Consider the following 17,371-nt stretch of genomic DNA (forward strand, 5'->3'; position numbering starts at 1 on the left):
AGATTAACTCTTTCAAGGTACTAGCACATTATTCTTGGAGAATTGGCAGCAGCTGCTGCTGCTACTACTAAAGCTACTACAGTGAATAAAACAGGCATCTGCAACATTGTTTTTAAAAAAAGGAATAAAATTTAGGGAGGATTTTGTATTCCTCTTGAAACCATTTTTATCAGTACAATTTTGTATGCCTCCATTTTTACTGTGACCAAAAAGTAGCCCTCGTTCATATTAATTGCATGAGAAAACACATTACCTAATACTTTTTTGTAAAGGAAAAGAGTGTTCTGCACAGTGACCAGACACTTCTAATACTTAAAAAATTAAGATGAATCTGTACCTAATAAGACACCCACAGAGGGTCTGAGAGTCCGATTACGGGTGTTAAATGGATTGATTCATAGAGATGAATGCAAGTGTCTGTGGTATTTTCTCTGCTACTGTTTCTCTTGATATCTTCCCTTCTGGCTACTGTATATTTTTTTTATACAAAGAAAGTAATTAGGAAACAACACGTCTAATAAACGGTCTCTGATGATCAGAGTTAGAAACCACATGCTGAAAAATGGACAAAAAGTGACCTGTACACTGGACTGCTTTATGTGAGACCCACTGATTAGAAACAATTACAAGCTATTCAAGTTTGCCAGCCTGAAGGTTGTTCCCTTTTCCCAAAAGCTGAGCAGGAAAAAAAAAAAAAAATGGCAGGGTTGTTTTGGAAACAGGGAATTACAAAACCTGGAATAAACTGCTTCATCAGACAGCTACAAAATCCTATTTGCAAAATAGCTCCCGCCAGCTTTTTTGAGGTCCAAAGTGAGACTCAATTTTGGCAAGAAAATGCACTCCTGTCAGCGATAAGGAAGAGGAATGGTGTCTCTCCGCTCTTCAGAAACACCATTCCCTGAATGAATGGACCACGCCACAAGAGCGGTGTCTCCCACGCGTAGGACTGACCCAGCTATAGTCTCTCTCCCTTTCTCTCCGACCCCTGAGGGACAACCCCTTTGTGGCACTCACTGAAGAGAGTATCCGGACCAGCTGGCCCGACGCAGGCAGTCTGGGGCTGCACCCTGGCCGGTCACCCTTCTCCGCGCCAAGGTCTGTAAGGTAGCGGGTAAAGCCACCCGGAGCCGAGGACGGAGCGCCTGCACCCTCTCTAGGTCTCCCGCGCTGGGGAATATCTGGGCGGTCCCTGGCGCCAGCAGAGGAGAGTCTTGGGACCCGGGCTGAGCAGGAGGTGACAGACCCCCCTTCCCCCGCTACTACCTGCCGCAGCCAAAAGGCAGCCGCTGGCTCTTGCTGGATCCGCGCATCTGCACCTGACCTGACAGCAGCCACCGCCTCCGCCTCCTGCACCTGCGGCTGAGTGGAACCCCTATTTGGAGAGGGCACCCTCCAGGCATCCAAAAGCCAGGGTCTCATCTCTGGTTATGGCTGGAGATTCTCGGACCCCCTCCGGGACGCCCCAAAAGCTTGTCGTGGCGCTCTCCTGCCTGCTGCTGAGTTGTGGAGCGCTGCAGAGACAGGCACCCTCTCCGGACAACGAGACGCAACCGGTGTTCTACCTGCCTGCCTGGGGAGCACTGGATGGCAGCAACCAGGAGGGCCCCAGCGTCCTGATTGCCAACCCCGGGCTCCGGGTGCCCCTGGGCCGCTCGCTTTGGCTCGACCCACACCGAGACCTGGAGATCCAGGTGCAGCCGGGAGATGGGTGCGAGGTAACAGTACTGGACGTCCTGCCGCCGTTCCAAGGCTCGCTCTCTCCTCGCCGCTTCCCCTGTGCTTTTGGGGCTCGCCAGGTCCAGTACACTCACTTCGGCGCGCGGAGCCCCAGACGCGCTCGGGTCCGGCTGCAGCTGCACTACGACGCCGGTACTCACGCGCTGGTGCTGCCCTTCACGCTGGCTGTGGACGTGGTCTTCTCCCAGCTGGAGCTGGTGACGCGCAACAGGCCTTTGACGGTGTTCAAACTGCGGGGCTGGAGTCAGAACATTGACAGGACAGTGCTGGACTTTGCCTCCCCCAAGTCTGGAGGCCCGGCCACCCGCAGGTGCCGGCTCACCCCGCTTCCTCACGAGGGTGACCCATTGCCCAGGTCCGGGCGCTTGGTGGATGCCACGGGAGATCCGCTCCCCAGGAGCAAGCCGATAGACTGTGAGGCGTTCCTCCTGGCTGGAGTGCGCTACCAGCACACCCCAACCACCTCCGGGCCCAATCGGGACTATGTGCCAATGATGGTGGAGCTGCTAGGACGAGAGGGCCCAGGTGCTGGCTCGGTGGAAGTGCTGATCCGTGAGCACTTTCATCTTCTAGTGAGGATCCAGAAGGGAGCGGAGAACACGGCGCCCAGGCCCAGCTTAGCGGCCCTGATGATGGTGGAAGTTGACCAGTTGGTGCTAACAGCCCTGACACCGGATGCCTTGGCAGCAGAGGACACTGAGTCAGACCCTGATGACCTGGTCTTCCACATTCTCAATGCCCCCACAGCCCCACCAGGGCACCGGAACCAGCAGGGCTACGTGGTCAGCACTGACGACCCCCTGGGAGTTCCAGTCTCCTTCTTCACTCAGCAGGAGCTGCGGGAGCTGAAAATCGCCTACCAGCCCCCGACAGAGAGCTCTGACCAGGAGCGCATCTTCCAGCTGGAGCTGGAGGTGGTGGATGAAGATGGCGCTACCTCAGACCCTTTTGGCTTCATGGTGGTAGTGAAGCCCATCAATGCCCTGGCCCCAGTGACTAGCTATAACAGGGGATTGCTGCTTTTTGAAGGTCAGTCAAAGTCCCTGTCCAGTAACCACAACCTTCAGATTAGTGATGGAGATAACATGGAAGAGGTGAAATTGACTGCAGTCAGAGGCTTGAGACATGGACAGCTGGTGATACTTGGGGCACCTGCAGGATACAAGTATTTCACACCGGTCGACCTGGCAATGGGGCGAGTGGTGTACCAGCATGATGGCAGCAACACCTACAGTGACAACATAATCTTCCGGATGGAGGATGGGCACCACCAGGTGGAATTCCTCTTCCCCCTCACCATTATACCTGTGGATGATGAGCCCCCAGTGGTCAGTGCCAACACAGGACTCTCACTGACCAAACAGCAGATGGTCCAAATCTCCCCCTTTGTCCTAAGTGCCAAGGATATTGATTCTGAAGATTCAACCATCCGCTTTGTGCTGGATGAGCATCCTCCGGAGGGAGAAGAGGAAGAGAGAGAATGGGATCTAGCCTCTGGTTCCTCAAGTCAGTACCTTGGGGAGATGTTGCTGCAGCAGGCTGAACCACCTCTGTCCCCTCTAGATGACTGGTACTATGTGGAAGAAGAAGGACTTTATGAGAAGGTTGTGACTGAGTGGCTGCAGAAAGACATAACAGAAGGGAAGCTCTTCTTCCGCCATCTTGGACCACACAGCCCTCAATCTGCAATAGTACGGCTGCCTTTCCATGTGCAGGATGACCACGACCCACCAAATCTATCCAAGCAGCACTTCTTCACCATAAATGCCCTGCCAATGGATAGGCTAAGTCCAGAGCTATATCCAGGAACTACCTTGAAAATGACTATACACGAATACCAACTCACACACTTTCAGAAGAAATTCCTCCAATACATTGACCAGAACTTAGATGATCAGAAACTTTGGTACACCTTACTTACACCCCCAACTGATACAGACAGCAACCACCAAGTCCAGGCTGGAGAAATTGTGCTTGCTGATTCACCAGATATTCCCATCATGCACTTCACCCAGGCCCAGGTAAATCACCACAAGATTGCTTACCGGCCCCCACAGGAGAAGCTGGGTATTGCACCTCGAGTTGTGCAGTTTACCTACCAGGTAGAAGATGCTGCGGGCAATAGTGTACCAGGCACATTCACGTTGTTCCTGCAGCCTTTGGACAACCAGCCTCCAGAAGTCATCAACAGAGGCTTTGCTATCTTAGAGGGAGAGAGCTTTATCCTCAGCAGTAATGAGCTGGATATTATAGATCCTGACACAGATATTGACCAAATTGTTTTCACACTAGTCTGGAGTCCCCAACATGGACATTTACAGTATTGTAAAAAACATATGGTCCCAGGGGAATCTTTCATGAGAGCTGATATCATTAATGGGAGTGTCTCTTACCAGCATAGCAAAGACTCGAGTACCAGTGATATCTTCCATCTGGAGGTAAGTGACGGGGTACACAGTATACCCATCACTGTCCAGATTTCTGTACATCCTATTGTAGCTAGTAAAAGTTCCAGGATCTCAATCCCAGGTAGTCCATTTTTGGATATTTCCATAGATGTACTGGAGAATAGTGCCACAGAAATCACCACAGGTGTTATTCATGTCAGAAAAGACATGAACAACTCAATGCTGTCTTTCATTGTGGAGAATGGTCCCAAATTGGGCATTATTCTGGTGAATGGTTTGCCCACAGAACAATTCACCCTAGAGAACCTCATCAGTGGGGCAGTAGCCTATGTCCACACTGGAGGTGAAGTTGGTTTCCAAAAGCAGCTTGATGTCTTCAGCCTCCTCCTCTCCAAGGGTTCTTATCACTCATTAGTGGGAGACGGCATAGTTGAGAGGATGCAGGTTCAAGTGACTGTGCTTCCAGTGGACAATGTGGCCCCCAAGGTCTTGGTGGGGGAGTCCTTCGTTGTCTATGAAGGTGGGAAGGTCCCCTTAACCTTGCAACATCTCAAGATTGCAGACGTGGACACACCCCATGATAAAATCCTGTGCATAATAACTGGTCAGCCAGCCTCGGGCTACCTGGAAAACATTGCACCAGCTCCTGGTTCAGATGTGTCACGGGTGGGTAGTCCCATCAGTGCCTTCTCCATCAGGGATGTCCAAGTGGGGCATATCAATTATGTACAGAGTATCCACAAGGGGGTCGAGCCACAAGCTGACAAATTAACCTTGTATTGCTCTGATGGCATCAACTTCTCCCCCAAAGTCTTCCTCCCTGTGATCATCTTACCCACCAATGAGGAGCAGCCTCAACTTTTTACCCAAGAGTTTGTGGTATTAGAGGGGATGAGCTTAGTCATAGACACCCTACTGCTCAATGGAGCAGATGCTGACCTGCCACCAAACAAGCTCCACTTTCAACTCACAGCCCTCCCTCGGCATGGACGAATCATACAGCAGCTGGCCACAGGGAACCAGCCTGTCTACAGCTTCACATTACAGGAGATCCAGGAGGCCTCCACCATTGTGTATGAGCATGATGACTCAGAGACCACCGAGGACAGTTTTGAGGTCTGGCTGAGTGATGGCAAGCATACCGCCCATAAGAAGGTCCCCATTGTGGTGATCCTGGTGAATGATGAAACCCCACAGCTGACCATCAACAGGGGCCTGGGGGTGGAGACTGGACACTCTAAGGTCATCACCAAGCAGGTCCTCAAGGCCACAGATCTTGACTCAGATGATAAGAGTCTCAGTTTTGTCCTCCATTCTGGACCACGACAAGGACTTCTCCAGAGACTAAGAAGGCCCAAAGGAGAAGTGAGGAGCAACCTCACTCTGGGGATGAACTTTACCCAGGATGAAATTAACAGAGGCCTCATCTGCTATACTCACACAGGCCAAGAAGGGGTGGTTGACCTTTTCAAGTTTGATGTGACTGATGGGGTTAACCTTCTGATAGACCGCTACTTCTATGTCACCATTGGCAGCTTAAACAGGGTCTTCCCTGAAGTGGTCAGCAAAGGGGTCACTTTACCGGAAGGTGGCAGAGTGGCTCTTACCACTGAAGTGCTTAACACCAGTGACATCCACAGCCCTGATGAACAGCTTCACTTTAGCATTACCGTGGCTCCTAGCCTGGGTCACCTGGAAAGCTCTCACCAACCTGGGGAGCCCATTGTCTCTTTTACTCAGCTACAATTGACTGACAACAAAATATCTTATGTCCACACTTCCGCTGACGGGATAAAGACAGATAGTTTCGAGTTGAGAGTGACTGATGGACACAACCCTGTGTTCAGAACCTTCAGGATCTTCATCAAGGATACGGACAGTAAGAGACCTATCTTGACCATCTATAAACTAACGCTCCAGAGAGGAGACAGGAAGCTGCTCACCCCTTCTGAGTTAACAGTGGAAGACGAAGATACCCCAGATGATCTTCTTCTCCTAACCATCATCCAGGTCCCCACCCACGGCAGGATTTTGTACAACGGTAGCCATCCTGTGACCACTTTTACCAAGAAGGACCTGAACGAGAATCTGATTAGCTACTGGCACGATGGCAGTGTGAACCCTGAAGATAGTTTCTCCTTGACTGTGACGGATGGCACTCACACTGACTTCTGTGTCTTCCCAGACACTGCCCAGGAGACACACAAACCCCAGGTGATGAGGATTCAGATAAGCTCCGGCAACGGCAGCCTCCCCCAGATTGCCATTAACAGGGGAGCCCCAGCCTTGAAACGCCTTCACACTGGACACACGGGCTTCCTCCTTACCAGCAAGTCTCTAACGGCAGAAGATCAGGACAGTCCCCACAGACTCCTGAAATATGAAGTGACCAGAGGACCAAAGAATGGCTTCCTCATCAATACTGGCCTTGGACACAAGAGCACGCGTGTGTTTACACAAGGTTAGTCACATCCTTCCCTGATTCTTCTGTCTGTCTCCTTCGGTGCATCAGATCTCTCAGCCCTGAGTAAAACTGTTCTGACCTCAGCTCATTTGCAGTAAGACTCTGGTTCTAATAAAACACAGTGGGATGCAAAATTATTCTGAAAACAAAACAAAAAAAAAGGCAACAAAGCTTGTAATTATACCTTAAAATTATGAAACACAGGAGAAGGCATTAGCTTCCGAAATATTGTAAGATAAAGCTGCATTCATTTCAATAATATCAGAATGGTTTTGAATGTTAAGAAGACATATTGAGAAATCCTTTGCATCATTTATTAGCAAGTTCAGATTTTTTTGTCTGCTATCTGGAGTTTGGATATAAATCATTATATTGCATTTTTAGTGTAGTGAATGTTATTTCTGCCTCTTAAAAACAAAGGATAGAACCAAGTCCCTCTGCTTTTCTAGGTGATGTGACACCTGGTGTCTTTTGGATATTCTTTGCGTTGTCCTACATCTTCTTTAGGTACCCCTGTGCATAAAGATGCATAAAATTTCCCAAGTATAATGCATTTAAGCCTGGATTCAGTATCAGTAAATTTATGGAAGGTGTTTAAAACACCATTTGGTTACATTTGCAGAATTGCTTCTAAAGCAAATGAAATCATGTATGGTTCCCTAAGAATTGTTCTCATAAATAAATTCCCCCTAAAAGAAAATTGTCCTTAAAATATTAATAATTGGAGCTGGGATTGTGGCTCAGGGGTAGAGCACTCAACTAGCATGTGTGAGGCACTGGGTTTGATCCTCAGAACCACACAAAAATAAAAATAAATTAAAAAAAGGTATAGTATCCAACTACAACTAAAAAAAATTTCTAAATATGAATAATTACCAATATGAAAAAATACAACTACTGATCCAAGGAATATGTTTTTTAAAAATTCAAGAAAATCAATAATAGGAAAAAACATGATTTTATTCTCATTTTCTGTTTTCTTTGAATATAACTGTTACTCTTATTTCAATTCATTTTGACAAATAGTTAATGCGTATCCACCATGATGCCAAGTTCTATATTCATGCTGAAAACTTAAAACCCAACAGATCTGACTTTCCACTGAGCCAGGATGCTATAAAGCATGCCAACTATAATGTCCTCCTTTTTGACATTATGCCAAAGATCATACACATAGTAGGTCTTTAAAAATTCTAAAGCTTTGTTTTTGTCATTGTAACTTTAAGAAACAGATTCATGTTCATTTTATTGTTACTTCAAATTTTATTTATTGTAATATATAATATTACAATATTATTTCTGCTGAAACACTGAAGTTGTTAAAATCCCCATTTTCTGTTGTGCGAGTGTGACTAAGTGTGATGTTTGCTCTGTCTTCAAGCTGACATTGATGAGATGCATGTCTACTACATCTTGAACGAGGGCAGCAATGCAGCAGAGGACATCTTCTACTTCTCTGTTGAAGACAATGGTAAGTCAACAGTATAACCTTAAAAGAGACCCATCATGAATTTGAAATCAAGACAAAGTGGAAAAAAAAAAACTATGTCTTTTATATAGGCAAAACAGCCAACGATGTCATACCTCATACCAACAAAGGAATTCTTTTGGTTTTATTTGTGGTCCTGTGCCCAATGCTTCTTGAAAAATCAATGTTTCAGAGGAGAAAGCAATGAGGAATTTGATGAAGGAAATGTGAAGAATGTTTCCTGGTAGCTGTCCTGGATTATGTGTGACATTCTAAAGGCAACTGAATCCTATCTTCAGGGGACTCTGAGAAACAGCTACTGGTTTCTATCATTTTGAAATAAATTAGAAAATCTACCTTTAGATTTCATTCAGATTTCAGCTGCAGAAATGAATCTTAGGGCTTCCTGACCTTAGAATCGTAATCTTGGGTGGGATAAAAAATGTGTTTATTGGCATAGAGGAGAATATGCAAAAAAGATGCCTGTTTCTGCTGTAGCGTGTCTGTCCACTGTATCTTGAAAGTCACATAATGGGTAGCAACTGGTTAACAAAAAATTCTTTCTTTCAACAGCTAAGGATAGGATAATTATGTGGTCAGAAGAAAAATCATTTTTCAGTATGACAGGATAACAGCAGAAATTATGTTCATGTGCTGCTCACCACTCAATAACCTCTTTCAGTATAAATCATTACCCAGTCCCTGCAGCAAGGAACAAGTGTTTTCTGCCTAAATCATGTAATCAGTCAAGAACTGATTTATTGCAAATAACCCTATGGGAGAAGCCAGATGGTATGCTGCATTTGAATCCTAACTTGCTCTATGTGACCTTGAATGAGTTACTTTGACCTCTTTGTCATTCATTCCCCATCTATAAAATGATGGTCTTCATGCCTAATTCAAGGGGTTCACTAAGAGGATCAAGTGAGATGATTTTATTAATGGCCCAAAGCAGGAAACCCTGATCCCCCTCTCCATCTTCTCACTTAAACTTGAAAACAAATCTTTCTTCCCTTCCCCAATTTCTCAAGAATCAGAGTTTTAAAGTGATGAATTTATGCATTTAAAATTGAATCAAAAGGAAATAAGAATATTTTATAGTGAATATTTTCCTTTCTGTTTTTGAGGATGACACCTTCAAAAATTCTGATGCTGCTTTGTGGGCAGTGCCAGGAGCAAGAATGATCTGTGATGATATTGTAATGTGAGTTGTGTACATTTTTTAGTGTTTTCTAGGAGGCTAATTTTGTGTGTGTGTGTGTGTGTGTGTGTGTGTGTGTAAAGTGACTTTTAATCCCTATGATACTGTGATGTGAATTGGAATCCTATTTTCACATAAAGGCACTAAGGTTGAATAACTTATCTGAAGTCATACAGGTAATAAGCAAATGAGCTGGAATCAAATCCAGGTCTCGCCAGTTCCAAAGCTGGGACTCTTCATTATTAATGCTACAATACCACTGCTTCAGGAATCTGAAATCTTGGAAAGTCAGTGAACATGTCAAAGGTGGCACTTTCTAATCCAACAAAGAAGCACTTTGTAAATAAAAATGATAAAAATGATCAAGAACAGACTCAAAAATATTTGAGGATCCATCTGTTAATAGTTGGTCTTAAAACAGATAGATCCTTAAGTATTGCACAACCATGAGTTAATTAAATATGTGTGCATTCATTTATTTGGGGGATTTTTAAATTTACTCTTAATGCCTCTTAACTAAGATCTATGTCTGCTACTGATGAGCATTCTTAAAACAGCTTCCACCAACTGATGAAAAACTCCCTTTAAACATTTTTTATCTGATATTTTCAAGTGTGAATTCATCTCTTAACAGTAGCCAACTTAACCTTTTTTATCCCTTTTAAGATATCCCCACTTTTAGATGATGATTCCCTACATGGAATGTTTCATGAAAATTACAATTTGACCTATTAAAAAGTACATAGCACTAACAGAAGGTACATTTCAGTCATTTAAGCTATTTTAGCTGGACAGACTTCTAGGGATGAATTTTTTACAATTAGGTGGAAGTAGAATATGGTGGTATTATTGTTGTTGTTTTCAGTACCAATACTCAAACTCTGAAGAGGTTATAAACTTTCTCCACGCCTGTGCATCAGGCTTATGTCTCGGGTGAGCTCAGGGACCCTACAGGTGAGGGTCCTGGCAAGATGATCCTAGAGCTGCAATTTTACCAAAACTCCTAGCTTGATACTCCAAAGGCTTCCAGTTCATAGGTCCTGAAGCCAGGCAGCCTGCATTCAAATCCCAGCTTCACCCCCACAGTAGTGGCTTAGCTTTGAGAAAATGTCTGTGCTTAGTGATCTGTGAACTGGAATCCTAAGCTCTCCATGGAATTATCAGAAGGGTTCTGTTAGTTTCCCATTGCTGAAGTATAACAAGGTATCACAAATGCAGAGGCTTAAAACAAAATCTGGCATCTTTCTGTTCTGGAGACTGGAAAAGCAAAATGGCTCTCGCTGCACTAAAACCAAGGTTTGGGTGAGGCTGCGTTTCTTTGTGGAGGTTTTCGAGGGGGGAGCCTTTCCTTGCCCTTTCCAGCCTCTGGAGGCTGCACCCTCCCCTATCCCCAGGGCCAGCTTGTTCATGCTGCACGACTCTGGCACCCACTCACTGTCTCTTTCACTTCTCTGTAGACCTGTGATTCCATTGGGCTCGCTCTGATAATCCAGAATAATTCCCCATCTTGAAATCTTTGAATCACATCTACAAAGTCCTTCTCGGTATGTAATGTGACATTCACAGATGCCAGGGATTATGCTGTGGATATTTTTAGGGGCACATTATTCTGCCTACCACAGTGCTAACAGAATCGACACACACCAGACACTTAGAAGTGTCCAGAACACAGCAATCACTCAATAAATACCATCTTTAGCATTTTCAGCTGGGTTATATGAGACTAGCATGAATCAATTGAATCAATTGCTCAATGAACTTCTGCTCTCTCCTTTCCTCTCACATGCTCTGAACACAACTATCCTCATTTGGAGAGTTTAGCAATTTAAATGAAAGATTTTGCCAATGTGACTGATTTGTAGGTTCCATCAATTTGTGCAGTTTTAAGTAATCTAGACTCAGGCTATTCCAGCGTAAACTCTCAGTCTTCTTTTTAACTTTGGAGGCAGATTTCATTATATTCAAGGTTACCATAAAAGCCACACGCAGAACGGGGAGTACATCTTAGACTTCTAAAGTTCTGAACTGTGCCAATTAAATCTACTGTCAGGTTCGTTAATCTTCCTCTCCCTGGGTCATCATGCTCAAAGATTCATAGATTTGAATTGAAATTTTGCCTATCTCTACTATACCTACACCAAATGGGTCTTTTCCACTTACCATATAATATTATCTTAAACCTGTACAGCACTTAATATTTCTATAAAGTGTTTTACAGTTTTCTATTAGTTTTATCCCATTGATCTCTTACCACAATCTCCAAGATAGAGATAGGAGTTATTATCTCAAATTTTAAGATTAAGAAATTAAAATGATAGACATGAAGGAATGACCTAAAGGGACCAAGTAAGTTCTTTTTAATAAGCCTCAGTGAATAGTTAAATACAAGTAAGATAATATTAATTTTTGATGTACTACAGATATTTAACTTTCTTTGTAAGACTTGAAACAATATTTTTAAAATTTTCTCTTATATTATTCAGTCTCTAAAGCCAATTCAATTAATGCTATGCATTTTGATATTTGAATCTCACCTGATACTTGCCTCATGGTCAATAAGAATATCAATTTTCTGTTCAGGAGAAAAGTATGAAAATATAATAATAAGACCCAAAGAAGTGTTAGGACTGACCATAAATCCAGTGAGTATGCCCATATAGTTAAGTGTCACAGTTATTTAGAATTTTTAACTCTCTAGAACACATCTGAGAATTCAAAGGCAAGACAGAAATGTCTCTCAGTAATCAAATTATCAGATCCATGGCCTAATGTTTTCACACTTGACCCAAAGAAGCCCTACCTTGGAGTCTGTCTACTATTATTTTCCTCATAGTTTTAATTTTAAATTAAAAACAATGGTAGAAAAGCATTTAAGTTATACCACAAAGATTATCTGTATGTATGAATATGTAACAAATCCCATTGTTATGTACAACTATAATGCACCAATTTTAAAATGTGGGAAAAGAAAAAGTATATAAGTTAAAAACAGAGAATTCTGGAGATGAATAGAAATGAGCAGATACAGCTTTAAAGAAGAATGAAACTGTGGCATTTACGGGTCAGTGGATAGAGATGGAGAATATTGTGTAAGTAAGCCAATCCCAAAAAACCAAAGGCCAAATGTTTTCTCTGATAAATGGATGCTGATCCATAGTGGGGGGAAGGGGCGAGGGAAGAATGGAGGAACTCTGGATTGGGCAGAAGAAAAGGAGGGGAGGGGAGAGGGCGTGGGGAGAGAGTGGAATGAGATGGACATCATTGCCCCATGTAGCGGTAGGATTGCACAAATGGTGTGACTCCACATCATGTACAAGTGCAATGATAGAAATGAAAAGATGTGCTCCACCTGTGTAAAAAATAAAATAAATTTTTTAAAAAAGAAATGAGCAGATAAACAATTAAAATGCATTAGAATCCAAGAGACGGTGTAATTAGTGGTGGGACAAAGTGCTCAATGTATTTCCCTCGCTCCTTTTAACGTGGGGGAAGGTGTAACTTTATTAAGATTCTAAAACATTCTTTGGGCCTTTGAAGATGATATCATAGTAAATCTGTGTGTGCAAATGTGGAAAGAGGTCCTCAGAATGTTACTAAATGAAGAAAAACACTTAGAAAGCATTGTGTAAAGGTGTAAGGAGATTACATGAAAACATAAGTGCACATATATGTATATGCATAGAAAAAGGTCTACAGCATCTATATAGCAAGACAGTAAAATTGACTTTTAATGTCAATGATGGCTTATAAGTTGTTTGTATTTTTTTTACTTTTTAAAAAATTCTTGTGTAAATGCTTTATAATAGCCACTCTTATTATTAGAAAAAAGCAATTTCCATTTAAGAAAAAAGGAGGGCTCAAATACTTCACATCCAACTTGGTTCAATAATATTGATTACTATGACTAACCACATTCTCCTGACTTGTATGAACCTCAGAAATGTCTCCCATTAATGATGTAATGGATTCCTTAACTTAAACACAGGCAAATCAGGATAGATTCTTTTCAGGCAGAAAGGAATCAACAATTATACTTGTTGCTGACACTTTCCTTCATAAAATAAAACATGGGGTTCTATTGTCACTATAATTTAGTTTTCTTAGTCATGTAATTCTATGTATGAAAATAATCAGCTTGAGCATGCAGTAACCTAAGAAAGTGCTGATACAAGAGAAAAAAAAATCTCATTTCCAAAAGTCATTAATGAAAAGAGAAAATAGTTTTGAAAGAAAAAGAAATATTGTGAATGATGTTCTTTTAATATTCTTTATTAGTAAATCAGTACATATTATGCCTAGATTGCCTGGTTGTGTTATCTTCTGCCTTTGTCTTCTACTTTCTAAATATCCTGACTACCATATGCATGAATTTAGGAACCATGGTGCTGCTTGAAAACAGAGCTTATTGCTTGAAAAACTCAAATTTATTCTTATTTTGAATTACATAGGCAGGATATTAAATAATCACTTCAGGGATGAATTTAAAATTAAACTTTGCAGGCCAGGCACAGTGGTGCATGCCTGTAATCCCTTGGGAGGCTGAGACAGGAGGATCACAAGTTCAAAGCCAGCCTCAGCAATGGCAAGGTACTAAGCAACTCAGTAGGATCCTGTCTCTAAATAAAATACAAAATAGGGCTGGGGATGTAGCTCAGTGTTCAAGTGCCCCTGAGTTCAATCCCTGGTACCAAAAAAAAAAAAAATGAAAAAAAAAATTAAACTTTGCAACTACAATATTAAGTCCGAAATTCCATGTACATACACATGTGCCAAGTAAATAATTATAAATAAGTAAATATGTGAGTGTGTACATGCAATATATGTGTGTATATTAATATTTAGTAATGTGTATACATACAATTCTCTTAAAAATAGGAAAAAAATGAACTCACTTGGAATGGCTAGTTAACATATATCAGTCTTCCTGATAATAAGGTAAAATACTGTTAAATTGAGGCTCAGTACTTCCTGAACACTTATCTCAGATGCTATGCCTTCCTTCTTGGTTATACCTTACTTCCATGATACATTGTGACGTGGGTGTTAGCCCCCACCTTATAGAGAGAAACCAATATTGATGAGGTTGAATAAAATGGTTATTATTCAAGGGATCTGCACTTAATCCAGGAAGGAATGTGGAAGGATAAGAAAATTATAAAATCTTTTTAAAAAAAAACATTTATTTTTTAGTTGTAGGTGGACACAATATCTTTATTTTATTTTTATGTGGTGCAAAGGATCAAACCCAGTGCCTCATGCAAGCTAGGCGAGCACTCTTTCCTCTGAGCCACGACCCCAGCCCAAAATCTTAATCCTTCTGAAATTAGGTCAATATTTAAAGTATCCTTCAATGTGCTGATGTACTACTAGCTCAAAAGTGGCATGCTTCTCTGGAATTCAAAAAGATAATTTAAAGCAAAAACTACAGGCATGCTGATGTTTGTATGTAGTACATGCACAAATTCAAGTCCTTGGGTAACGTTTTTTGGGGCAACAAACTGAACCAGGAAGGTAATTGGGTACATTCACTGGTGTTACATAAATCTTCCCATGAAATTAATTAAGAACTGAAAGAATAGAATCATAATCTGTATAAGAGAATTCACCATCATGCACCCCAGTCTCTAATATAGTTAGTTTTTCTATTTCATTAGCCTCTCAGCCTTAGTTTTTTTTTTCCTTAAAAAAAAAAATGAAGCCATTCCTGAGTTCTTGCCCCAATAGGCAAGTCACACAGATGCCACTGAAGGATGCCACTGTTTCCAATTAGTGTGGGTGACTTACCCTCAGCCTTGATTGTATGGCTTCGCTGGAAATGGTGTTTTTAATGAGAAAACTATTTGCGCATTGCATTCCGGCTGAGCTTCCCCTCAGTCCGCTGCTGGGCATTTTGCTTGTCATTCTTAATCAAGACAGACAGTGTGTTGTCCCCATGCATGACAATGATTCAGGCTCTGTTAAAGTAATTTATAAAAAGTTGGAATGAATATACATGTATCCATCTACATATTTTCCCTCAATATTTATGAGAAGGTAGTAGAGAAATTGAAGATGTGTAAGATGCTCAGAGTGGATATCAAGCCCCGGTCTCATCCGCAGCAGATAATATAGTAAGATATGCACACCTGGCGCTTCAGGATGGTCAGATTTCCAGAGGCCCATGCACTAGCAATAGTGCAATAAGGGGAAGCCAGTCAGCCACTGGAGAAAGCTCAAAACAGTGTTGAGGGAAGGCAGGGCCTCATCCAGTGGTCAAGGACACAGAGAAGGCGTGGCCTGACCCAGTGGTCAAGGACACAGAGAAGGCGAGGCCGGACCCAGTGGTCAAGGACACAGGGAAGGCAGGGCCTCATCCAGTGCTCAAGGACACAGGGAAGGCGTGGCCTGACCCAGTGGTCAAGGACACAGGGAAGGCGTGGCCTGACCCAGTGGTCAAGGACACAGAGAAGGCATGCCCTGATCAAGTGTCAAGGACACAGGGAAAGCATGGCCTGACCCAGTGGTCAAGGACACAGGGAAGGCGTGGCCTGACCCAGTGGTCAAGGACACAGGGAAGGCATGGCCTGACCCAGTGGTCAAGGACACAGGGAAGGCGTGGCCTGATCAAGTGGTCAAGGACACAGCACTTCGTTAATTAGGCTTGTTGTTAAATACCACATGCAAGTAAGTAGTTGCTTTTGCTTCTGAAAGTTGTTTGGAAAGTGAATTCAAGCATGGACTGTCATGCAGTGTGGCATGAGCAGTGGGCAGTGGAAAACTCATGGCCTCCAGATTTTTTTTTTCTTCTCCTTTTTATTTGGTACCATGGATTTAACCCAGGGGTGCTTAAACCACTGAGCCACATCCCCAGCCCTTTTTTAATCTTTTTTTTAAATTTAGAGACAGGGTCTTGCTGAGTTGTTTAAGGGCCTCACTAAATTGCTGAGTCTGGCCTCGAACTCATGATCCTCCTGCCTCAACCTCCCAGTCTGCTTCCTCTGCTTTTGATTCCGTTGGTCTGGCTTGTAGAAGTAGCCGTGCATGTTCATCACATTTATCCTGTCCCTTGGTTCTTCATTCTCTTTCCCACAACACACTCCACTGTGACTTTATTTACCTTCTGAATGCCTACTTAGGTCTTATTCTTTCATTCTGCAGAATAGTTGTTAGAAAATATAAAATCCCTTGATGTATTTATTAAAAAATATCTCTATAGAGGTAAGAGTTCTACTCTTAAAGCAGTCTCCATGTCATATACTCAACTACTTTTATTATATCTAGCCATAAATGTGCTGAGGAAGGTGTGCCATTATATTATTTCTAGAAATAAAAATTCTTTGAGTCAGAATGACTTGACATGATGTTTGCTTTAGAAAAGCTGAGTCCATAGGAAAAAACTCTACAGAAAAGAAATCCTACTGAAGGGAAGAAAATGGAATTCCCTTTGAGACGGGTCATGTGAAATGTTCATTCTCACAGTGAGTTTGCAGGAGCCAGACACCCTGTTTCTTCCCTTCATGCGGGAAGGTGCTCAGCTACCCTGGCAAGGGCACTGGGTAGCACTGGCTTTGTCACAGCTGGAAGGAGCCCGGCATGGGACAGCCAAATGAGTTACTCAACCAAAAAAGTTATGACATTGAAAATGGCCCATGGTCTCTGAATATGCGCCAGTTGGCCAGAAATCAGGAGGAAAGAAAATGAGTTTCTTAAGATGATGACTTTATAGTCTTTTTAAGTGACTGGATAGAAGTACAGGAGTTAAACCATTATTTGGGGGAAGACTGGCAATGGGTTTCCCATTTCCTTGTTTAAAGGTAGTTTGATTTAATAGCAATATTAAATATGTAAGTGCCACCCACTACTAGAGTGTCAGTTACCAAGATTATTTATGGAGATAAATTACAGAGAATAAAGGCAAATCAGTTTCCCGCTAAGTCTTTATTTTTAGTACAATGAATCTGAAAATCTTAATCCAAGAGATCTGTAGATAGACTTGAGGAAGGCGGTGAACCCGGATGAAATAACGAATATTTTTATTAACCTCCATTTAAAATGCAGCATTTCCCCTAATTATATATAAACATAGGTAACAAATGACAGTACTACCAAGA

The 17,371-nt window shown here is 42.6% G+C and overlaps 1 protein-coding gene across 2 annotated transcripts in view; it reads left to right on the top strand.

Annotated features, from left to right (window-relative positions):
• The first annotated feature begins 724 nt into the window (after positions 1–724).
• Positions 725–17,371, top strand: part of Frem3 (FRAS1 related extracellular matrix 3) — a 62,463-nt gene continuing 45,816 nt past the window's right edge. The window contains exons 1-2 of one of the 2 annotated variants that reach the window (XM_078022073.1): positions 725–6,609; positions 7,994–8,083. In XM_078022073.1, coding sequence (XP_077878199.1) covers positions 1,431–6,609; positions 7,994–8,083 — 5,269 coding nt within the window. In that variant the 5' untranslated portion in view covers positions 725–1,430. The remainder of the gene's footprint in view (positions 6,610–7,993; positions 8,084–17,371) is intronic. The other variant, XM_005327583.4, reaches the window with a different exon arrangement.

The sequence above is a fragment of the Ictidomys tridecemlineatus genome, chromosome 9 (genome assembly GCF_052094955.1).
Source record: "Ictidomys tridecemlineatus isolate mIctTri1 chromosome 9, mIctTri1.hap1, whole genome shotgun sequence".
NCBI classification, from domain to species: domain Eukaryota; kingdom Metazoa; phylum Chordata; class Mammalia; order Rodentia; family Sciuridae; genus Ictidomys; species Ictidomys tridecemlineatus.